Source organism: Merops nubicus, unplaced genomic scaffold, assembly GCF_000691845.1.
Source record: "Merops nubicus isolate BGI_N331 unplaced genomic scaffold, ASM69184v1 scaffold6016, whole genome shotgun sequence".
NCBI lineage: Eukaryota > Metazoa > Chordata > Aves > Coraciiformes > Meropidae > Merops > Merops nubicus.
In genome coordinates this window covers 20550-31110 of record NW_008616829.1, presented here as the reverse complement: position 1 = coordinate 31110, position 10561 = coordinate 20550, and the positions used below count along the sequence as shown (strand labels likewise).

Below are 10561 nucleotides of genomic sequence, written 5' to 3'. Positions count from 1 at the left end.
ATCGGTGTCGGTGGAATCCCCTCGGGGTTTACAAACGATGAGTGTCGGAGTCGGGTCTGGGACCATCTTCGCTCTTGGTCCCGCAGAAGGGGCAGCTTGAACTCCTTGTGCCTGGTGGTGCTTCACTGCTTTTTAAAAGTAGATGATGTGTATTACTTGTGACGCGAAATAGTCCGAGTTCTGTCTCAGAAATCTCTCTGTAGCGTGTGAGGCTGTGGCTCCTTTGGCGTTAGGAGGGCTGGCAGGTCTTTGGTGGCCTCTGCCCTGCAGGGCTGAACAGGCACCAAGCGAGGTGACAGCTCCGTGTGTCTCGGCGTTCCCGGCGCCTTGTTGCTGTTTGTGGGCGGCTGGCACTGGGCAGCACCAGCTCAGGCGATGACATCTCCGGGCGGACGTGCTGGGAGCCTCGGGACCCGCGTTGCTCCTGCTGTGGGCTGGGTGTCCCTCCACTGGGGCATGGTGGAAACTGGGGCTTCTTCCCAAATGCGTTTTTGGAATCCAGTGGGCTGTGGGATTTGGCATTTTGCTGCTGATAGTGGTGGGGTCTGGAGGAGGAAAGCCCCAGGGCGGTGGCAGGGCCGTGGTGGAGGCTGGTTGCAGTTCAGCACTGGAAACTTTGTCACTCTGGATTTCGTTTTAGTGGCATGTGCTGATAGTTCCCTAGCAGCAGCAGGACCAAGTCCCAGCGGATAAGATAAGGGGTTCCTTTTCCTCCACAAGTGCTCCCTGCTCTTCTGGTGGCAGCTGGATCTGTGCAAGAGCACATCAATGTTCAGTGTGTTATATCTCCTCTGTTTCTAGAACCCTGCCACTGCCCACAAAGGCCATGGAGAAGAGGCTGGAGACCAAGTTCAGCATCAGCGTCCGATTTCTGTCACGAGACTGCCTGGGAAGACCTGCAGGGGAGCTGAGAAGTCTGCAGCTGCTCTACCTGTGTGCTTGCCTGTGTGCCTTGTGCTCCTCAGCAGGTGATTCTTCTGTTCTTTCAGGGACTGTGTCTGTATTTATTATATTTATCCCTCTCATTTGTGTAAAACATTCTGAGGGGAAAGTGAAATTATTTGCTGTTAGACGTTGTAGCTGGTTTAAAAAACAAACCACCCCCCTTAGCAGTTACTAAATGAGCTGCTGAAAGGGCAGAAGAGATGTGGGGCGAGGAGGTCCCCCCCATAGCCAGCTGCTGCTGTGAGTGGCCACGTGCTCAGCAGCAGGGTGGCTGGCTGGCATCCTCACACACGGTGCTGCCTTCCAGGCACCCACCTCTATCTCCCAGAGCTTCCTCTGAGGGGAGAATCTTTGGCCTTGCAAAAGAAACAGGTGATAATCTGCAAAATAATTTCATCTAAGGAATACTCAAAGCAAGTTGGGAAGGCAGGAGCACTATTTTAGCCCTCAGGTGTTTAACACTCTCCCCAAACACAGTATGTCAATAATCTGTATTTGCCTACAGGCAATTGTTGTGTGTGTTTTTTTCATTTCCTGCTCAAACTTGAGTAACCAAACCCCTGCTGAAGTAAATAACCTAGTTAGTGGCTTGTATGGAAATTTTCATGTAATGGATTGTGTGGTTTGTTTGCCTTTTTTGTTTAAAGTTCAGATTCTGACTTTTCAGAGCAACTCAAGTTCTTGTGAGTTCTTCAGAAGGAGGCCACATCATCACCCAGAGGTGCTATTTTTCTGGTGTGTGCATGTAGCATTCACCAGGTCCTAGTTAAGAAAGTTTACATGCCTTTTTTTGCCTTTTTTATTCAAGTTGCAGTGAATTCATAGATCTGTGTCACTTAAGCAGCAGAGTTTAATAAACTGAGGGGGAATTACTGCTGCCTAGAAATTAGTGTGATCATGCAGAGTTATGTAAGAGGAGCTACACTGACATAATTTGGTACATGTGGCAGATTTAAAGAGTCTATAGAGTGAAGTCTTTAATCATTAAATCTGATATCAGGAGGGATTAACTGCCTGGGCAAGTCTGTGAACTTGAGTTTATTAATAGTAACTGTTCTTGTCCCTTCCATTTCCTTGCTGTTCATCAGGGCTGTGAGCAGGATCAGAGCCCCTGAGCTCCTGAGGAGGGCAGTGGGTTTTATACTGATACACTAGGGAAGAAAAAAAAAAGACAAAACAATTAAGATGTGAGTAAACCTATCCACGTGCAGGCATCTTGTGATTTTTTGGTGTTTGTGCCAGGGTGGGTGGGCTGCTGGGGCTTAGGAGGGGTCTCCTCCTCAGGGACACTCCTGCTGATGGGTTTCTCGTGCTGTTCTCAGGAGCTGCTGGTGTTGATGCTGTTGAGGTGTGACAGAGCCCAGGGCTGGGCTGTCCCAGAGAGGTTGTGGAGTCTCCTCTGGAGAGATTTCAAACCTGCCTGGATGCCATCCTGGGCACCCTGCTGTGGGTGAGCTGCTGGAGCAGGGGGGTGGGATGAGATGATCTCCAGAGGCCCCTCCCAGCCCCTGCCATTCTGTGGTTTACTGGCCTGCTGGTGTGACCCAGCCTGTGTGTGGTCCTGTAGGGTCCAGCACAAGGAACTGGAAGGGACTGGGCTGGCTGCTCCCCCAGTGAGCAGGAGTTAACTCTGCTGGTTCAGCTGCCTTCTCTTGTTAAACTGAGTCAGAGTGGAGGAGATCCTCTGGAAATTCCCAGCAGCAGCAGTGTTCTTCAGTGTGCTTCTCTGAGTCTGGAGAGTGTGTGTGTCCATACACACACCTTTTTCTCTTGGTGAGAATTTCTCTTGCAAGAGATTCCCCACCACAGATACCTGAATATGGCCATTGTCCTTCATTTTGAACAAGTGGTTAGTACATGCTGGGTGAGGAAGTCTTCATAGGTGGATAATTTTAATGATTTAATGAGTACAAAAGCTGTTACACCTGCTCTGGTGTGCAGTGAAGTGTCTCCTCTGCCTTCCCCACGTGCTTTCTTTGGTGATATTGATAAAGTCATCAAAGTGCTGAGACTGTCCCTGTCCTCCTGCCCCTGGGGGTGGTGCAGAAGGAAGGAGAACATCTCAGCACTTGTGTGTCACTGAGCCTGGCTGTTAGCTGTGCTGCAGGGTCAGAGTTCTTCCCACCTCATGTTACAGCCATACCTGTTCATTTGCTTAGCTCTGCTCTAGTGAACCTGGCTATGACACCACAGGAAGTCAAGGAGTGGGGCATCAGGGATATTATAAATTGAATTCAGATGATTTTATTTTAATGGAGAAAAAAGCTTTCCTGTTTGTGTTGTGTCCAAGAACTCCATCCTTCACAGACAGGGAGCCAGATCTGGGGTGTATTCTCCAGCTGCACTACTCGAGGGTCCAGCAACACAGTTACATAGTAATCTTCCAGTGACCTGTTATCCGTGGGATGCTGAATGCAGCACAGTTTAACAGTCCCATAGGTCAGTCATCTATTTTTAGGGAGTCCTTAATCTGCAGAGCTCTGAATTTTGGAAGCCTTTAATCCATTGATCCCTGCAAGCACTCTAATTTTTCATGCTGAGGAAAAAAAAAAAAACATCCATATGCAAAGCAGTTGCTGCTTTACCCCTGATGTAAGATCTGACTCTTAAAAAAAACAACCATTTGACATAATTTCTGTTACAGAGAGCTCAGTAGTGGAGGGGGTGGTAGGGACAGGCCTTGCAGAGCTCTGCTCTGGAACATGTAACAACTTCTTAAGTGAGGCAATTTCAAATGGCTTCCCTGAAACAGGAACGTTTCTGGTTTCACTTCTTTTCTTGTAGGTGGCTTTAGTTCCATTATTATCAAAAAGGGTCATGATCCCTTTGGCTGGAGTGCAGATTGTTGCTTAAAATCTTGTCTGAGTACTGGGTACCAGGGGCGAGCACAGATGCTGAGCAGCCCCCAGTTTACTGTCCTGTACTCTTTCTTCTATGTTACTCCTGTGCCCTAAAGTCACCTTGACAATAATGATCCACTGTTTTAAATGACTGAGAATTGTCTTTCTCTCCCATCCCCTTTCCCAGATGGAAACTGGAACAGGTCTAAATGCGAGCCGAGGAGGATCCTGTTTGGCGGCCGTTTGCGACTGGGGGAAGATCACCATTTGCAGCTCCTGGAAGGATCTCATACCGTGTGGTCCTGCCAGGCTGCCTGCTGCCAGAACCCCTCCTGTGATGCCTTCTGGTTCTTGGAAAATGTGTGCATCCAGGTGAACTGCACCATGCCTGCCACGTGTGGTGCAAACAGGACTGGCTCCCCCGACTCTGTTCTGGTGTTTTTAAAGAAAGCAAAAAGCACAGAGCGCTTCTCAGAGCTTCCAACAGAAGGGGAGGTGAAGAGCTCGTTTCACAAGCACTTGGCCTGGGGCAGCCCTGTGCAGAGGGAGAAGAGGCTGCGGAGGTCGCTGCGGAGGTGGCAGGGGGGCAGTGCCAGGGTGGGAAGGGCCGGGGCAGCCAGGCCCACACCCAGCCCCAGCGCCGAGCCTGCGGCCGGAGCAGCCGGCACCAAACCCGGGGGCAGCCCAACTGGAGCCCAGCGTCTGAGGGATCAGGTGCTGAGGCGCTTGGTGGCAGACAGGCCTGTTCCTGAAGACCATCCAAATGAAAAGAAAGAATTGCTGAAAAATGGCCAGAATCCGAGAGAGCAGAAGGCCAAGAGCTCGTTCCCTCCCCAGAGCAGTGACGGGAGCAGGCCGGGTGACACAGGCAGTGCTGGCTTCCCACAGGTAGGTGTGACTGCAGGGGCTGAAATGGGGCAGCCTGGGACAGCCCTCACCCTCCTGCTCAGTCTTGCTTTATGCAGACCTAGACTCAGAACTGCTCAAGTGATAGGACACCTCTCTGGATGCCAATTTTCAGCCTCCTGGCAATAAGGCAAGGCCAAGGGTTGGCGTTTTTGTTTTTTTGATAGATTTCCCTTTCCCCTCCTCCTAGCTAGGATAAACTGTCTTTGAGAAAGGGAGGTGGAGGTCATGATAATGCTTATGCTGTGTATAATCACAGAGTGTACTTGCCAAATGAGAAGGAAAGGTGAGCTGGGATGTCAGTGGGAAGTGCCTGGGCGTTGAAAACTGTTACGTGTAAAAATACCTTTTTAGATCCACAAACCAAGCTATTTTCCTTTTGAGTGCCTAACTGAGGCAGTTAAATACCTTTTTTTTTTATAGACTGCTATGTAGAGTTTCCAGTGTGCTCTCAGGTCAGCCTGCTTGCTTGAGTTGGCATCTTAACGCCAGCTTTTGTGTTCTGTTTTTGAAGACTGCTTCAGCTTCTCAAATTCACCAACGTTTACCTTGGCATTGGCTGAATGAAGCCAGTTTAGTCTCTGCTCCAAACACAGACAGTGTTAAGCTAGTAAATTTAAGCCTTATCATCCAAAACTGCCCATGCACTCCTGATGGTGAAACAGAAAGAATTCTGCTTAGTGAAACTGTTCCTTAAATACATTTTGCCACATTTCTAGGACTTGGCACTGTTGAAGCCTGATGCCTTTTCCTGTAGTTACATTCTTGTTCTGAAACTTGACTGAATTAGTTTCCCTCATGTTCAAGCCTTGGTTCCAGGTAGGGCTGTGCCTGGTCTGAGCCACCACCCAGCAGAGCAGGATGTGGAGAGCAGCCAAGGGACACTGCAGAGTGCTCTGGGGCAGCCTGGGTGTGAAATCATGTACTAAAACTTGACAAATGTTTGACTTTCCAGAACCCCGTAGCATTTAGGGCTCACTCAGGATCTCATCTTTCTCTCCCCCCTGCAGTACTGCAGCATTTCCATCCTGCCTGTTCTTTCCTCCTCCTAATATTTGAGATTTACAGTGACCTCATTCCCTCAGTTTTGTTATGCAATGTTTAGGGAGGCTTCTTCACAGCTAGTCTTAAATATCTTGGGTTGCTCCTGGGTAGCAGTTGTTATATCTCCCTGCTTGTTTTGTTGCATTCTGAGTTGTCATATTATTACTGTTCAGTACCTGTCCAGGAAACTGGTTGCAAATACTAAATTACATGCATTAATCAGCTTCTAAGACCCATCTTTAGGGAGTGCTCCTGTTGTCATGAAAGTGCCCTGTTGGATGTATGCTGGGGAAAGCTTTTTCTTTTCCTTACTGGTTTTTGCTAGGAAGAAAGTCCTTAACTCTTGACAAAATGAAGGTTTGTCAAAATAAAAACCTCTTACTAACATCTGTTGGCTGTGATGGAATTCCTGGCAGTCACATTTTTGAGGTTTAGGATAGTGTTTTTGAGGAGGAGAAAGAATTAAAGAATCCACCTTAATGGGAGTATTGAGATGAAGCTGATCCTGCCCGGCCCTGGGCTAATTCCTTGATTATTGAACCATCCAAATTTCACCTGCAGAACAAGGCAAGCTCTGCAGCTGTCCTTGCCTTTCTGATCTGAGTCTGGTTTAATTTAGGCCAAGGATATAACATTGAAGGCTGTGGACTTGGGACCTGGCCAGCCTGTGCAGGAGGGAGATGCTAGAGCAGGGAGTCTTCCAAGTTTGCATTGGTTATGGGCCAAAAGAAGTGAAGTTACACACATGCTGGAATCAGTAGAATTTCACTTGGGCTGGGTTTGGTCCAGTACAGGGAGCACATGGCTTCAGGAGGAGAGTACTGTGTTCTTCAAGAAGATCTAGAAGGTGGGGACAATGTGGGTTCATTACTGCATGCCAAGCAGTTCATACCTGGGAGCATCAAACATCTGAAGTGGGAAAAGACGTCTGAGGTCAAAGTGACTCTTGACTCCTCTCTAGGAGGGGAGAAGTGAGTGTGTGTGCTCCCCTCTCCTGCTGGTGAGCTGGTGAACGTGTGGAAGGCAGGTCTCTTCCACTGCTCCTGGAGACTCAGGGAGGAGTTGAGGTGAGGTTTTAGGTAAACGTTGCCTCACTGAGGTTAAATTTTCCTCTTGCAGTTCCAGTAGCTCTGTAGCCATCTGCAGAGTCCTTGGCTCACGTGCAGCTACCATTAATCTGTGGTTTTACTCTGTCCACATGACAGAACCAGGGGTGGGTGAAGGAGGCTGTACCAGGTAAACCACAGTGCACCCTGCTCCTCATCCCCTCACTGAGGGGAAGGGATTTGTGCTTTATCCATTAAAGTGAGTGACCTTTTCCAGGTGCCAAATGTTTTTTTCCTGCCTCGTAGAACTACTCATTGATTTGAAAATGCAGCAATGCATTTCCTGGCCAGTCAGGAGATGTTTCAGTGCAGCACTGCAGCAGCTCTGCAGGCAGGATTCCTGCACTCACAGTTCTGGCTACTGTTTGCCCTAGCAGGGCCAGTGTTTGAGTCTTGCTGTCCTGCTTCCTGCTGGTTCTGGGTGCTTTTTACCGTGTGAGGAAGGAGGAAAGGTCTCTTCACAACCACCATGAACTCTGTAATTATTTGTGACATTACCTGTGTTTTTGTCAGACATGACACTTAGTGCAAACAACTGAGGGTGCAATCTAAGCTGAAAAGAGCCTATTTTGTAAATTCAGACCAGGCTTAACAAAGTAAGGCCCACTGAAATAAAAAAAAACGATAATTACAGGACATGCTGGTATTTTTTAAAAAAAAAAAAATATAATTACAGGACACACTGGTATTTTTCTTTCAAGTGCCTTTTTGGTGTGGGTTCTGATGCACATAGCTACTCTAGTTCCATCTTACAGGACTCTCAGACAGGGAGACCAGGTCACTGTTCCCAGGCCAGAGGCAGTTAGGGGTTGGAATCAAGTGTCTGACTCTCCTATGCTCACTCTGGCCAATATGTCACTTCTGTTTTCTCAGCTAATAAGATAGGACAGCTGGCAAACTTCTAGTCTCCTCTGCGTTTATCCCTAAGAATGAAATCTTCTGTTCTTTGCTTTAAAGAATTTAGGGTTATGGAGTAAAGATAAGAAATGTCTCAGCTTGCAAGCATGAGAGGCATTTTTGACTGTTGTGTTGCCCCAGGCAAAGCTTATCTAATTGAAGCTCTCTGCAGACATTTGGCTGTCAATTCATTCTGAAGACTTCTGGGAGGAAGAGGATCTCTCTTAACTGTAAAGTAGGGGGTTTTAGGCATTAAAAAGTGAGTCAAGGAAGCATCTGGCTCACTGAAAATATTACCAAGGAAAGTGGAAACGAGGCTTCTGTGCCCAGGAGGTGGATGCTGGTCTCCTGCACGTTGTTTGTGGTGGTTGTTTTTATGACCCCTCTGGGCTGATTCTAGCTAAGTAAAAAGTGATTTCTCATATTGGTATGAAGTCACAGAGAATTTCTGCTCCTCTGCCTTTCCTAAGAGTGTCTTGAGTGTCTCAATTGTCCAAGTTTCTGCCTGGCTGTTCCTCTCTCATCGTGCCAGCTTTTCTAACTTTATCTTACTCACGTGCTTGGTGAAAGGGAGTTGGTGTCCTGAGCTGCCCAGAGTTATGAATGGGGGTGAGGTGCTGCTGCTTGGGCCAGCCACTGTCCTGAGGCTACTGGTGAAGAGCAACACAGAGCAATGTGCCAGATTTTACCTGTCTTTGTTCCAAAGAATCCATAGTTTTGTTAAAGATAAAGGAAACCCCTTGAGTAAGCAAATACAGAAAACCAGTTTGTCAGAAACACTAACAGATAGTGTTTGATTCTTTGGTCCAGAAACCTCAGATGTTAATCACACAGACAAATGAATTCGGATGTTTTAAATTCTGTGACTGAGGGAAAATTAACTGAGATTTGAGGGGAGGAAATTAATTGCCCAGGACTGGAAAAAAACCTTGCAGAGAAGCCTTCAATGCCTTCATTGCTACTCTTGGCCTGGCTGGCTGTTTAGTACGTGCAGCACAGCTTTAGCTTTACAGCTGGCATTTAGTGTTTTCTGAAGCCCAGCACATTTACTGACCAGGATGTTGCCCACCGTGGTCTAGAGCTTTATTTCCAGTTCCTGTTTCCTGGACAGAATGGCAACAGCAAAGTACAAAAGCTTGAGAATATTTCCTCCCAGATGAGCTTTTAATCAGCTCCTCTAGTGAGGAGTAACAGTGGGCAATTCAGCCCCCAAACACTTCCCAAATCAAAGATGGTAAATTGTTTAATTTTAAATATTTAGCAGATGTTCTCAAAATAGAGACAGCTGAAGAAAAATGTGCTACACACATGTACTTCATGGTGGAAGGTAAATTGTCAAGCACATTGCCTGGCAGGCTAAGAACTGGAATGGGGCTAGGTACTGTGAAAGGAATTTTCTGATGAAGGGAAGGAAATTGTTCCTGCCACTTTGATTGTTTTCAATCAAGTGGCTGATGCTGAATGGATGGGAGCAAACTCTCTGCCTGCCAGCTCAGCTCCCTGCCCCAGCAGCATCTCCTGTGGCGTGCACACAGGGAGCTGTTTCTCAGGTCACCTTGAAGAGTCATCCTGAAATACAATTCCTCCTGCTGCAATGATCCGTTTCTTACATAAAAATGCCATTGCAATCCTCCTGCTTTGTGCCTGCCAACTGCTCAGCTTTAGAAAAAGGAATACATGGCCAAAATAAATGGCCCAAATGAACCCCAGTTCCTGGTCCCTGTTTTTTGATGCTGTCATATCCCACCTCTGTGTTCTTTTAGCTCCAGTTACTGCAGTTTTGAACCTAGACCTTCTGTCACGTTTGACATGTCAGCAGCCATTGAATTTAAGATTATGTAGTTAAATCTATGGTCTTGATTGGTGTTCAGCTGAGCTAGAAGTGGCCTGTATGCTGTGATTGAAGAACGTGGAGAAACAATTCAGATGAGGGAAGCAGTAGTAAAACGTCTTGTTCCTTGGAAAAACAAACCAGGGACTTTTCAGCCTCCTCAGCTGGAGGAGGTGAAGTGCACTGACATTGTGTTCAAGTCAAACTAAGACAACTTCTTCCTTCCCAGATCCACACAGGAACATCTGCACCAGAGCCACTGGTGTTGACTACATTCTCCAGCCCTGTGGCCACAGGGAAGACTGAGAAGCCCGGGCAGCCAGATGATGCTGTGGTCCATCCTCACTCCTCAGAGGTGTTGCCCACAGCCAACCCCATGCCAGTGAAAAGCACAGCAAAGCTGGAGGTGGCTCCTTCTGTGCCAAGTGGAGTTCCCACAAACGGCAGTGTTTCTACCATCCAGACCAACCCTGCTGTGTCCCCAGGCACCACTGCCCCCACACCAGGTGAGAACATGCAGAGCTCCAGCACGTGTCACCCATCTGTCCAGGTTTTGGTGACAAGCCACTGCAGCACTGAAAAATATGGGATTATTTCAGAAATTGTTATCTTTGAGGTGATAACTGAGATACCCATTTCAGCACACGTGCTGGTTGGACCCCAGTAACTCCTGAGGTCTGAGAGTGGGACTTTGGCATCATAAATCTGCATGTGAACGTTGGATCTGTTTCCAAGAACAGCTTGAAAGTAATGATGTTATCTTAATTCCCAAAATGAAAGCTGAGATGTGGTGCAAGGCAGAGCCCTGTGAAGCATTCTGTCAGTAGTCCTGGCACACTGCTATCTGTCAAGCTGAGATGAGATCTTAATGTCTGCTCAGAATGGGATGTGACTGATTCTTTTCTGTCCCTGAAATGTCAATGCACAGTTCAGCCATGGAGAGCAGTGTACTTGGCCATTAGCCCACGCTTTGCTTTGCAGCACTATGATGT

At 47.6% G+C, this 10561-nt stretch overlaps 1 protein-coding gene across 1 annotated transcript in view; it reads left to right on the top strand.

Annotated features, from left to right (window-relative positions):
- The first annotated feature begins 826 nt into the window (after positions 1–826).
- Positions 827–10561, top strand: part of KIAA0319L (KIAA0319-like ortholog) — a 28138-nt gene continuing 18403 nt past the window's right edge. Inside the window, exons 1-3 of the mRNA XM_008942939.1 lie at positions 827–968; positions 3973–4673; positions 9799–10075. Of these exons, the coding sequence (XP_008941187.1) occupies positions 827–968; positions 3973–4673; positions 9799–10075 (1120 nt within the window). The remainder of the gene's footprint in view (positions 969–3972; positions 4674–9798; positions 10076–10561) is intronic.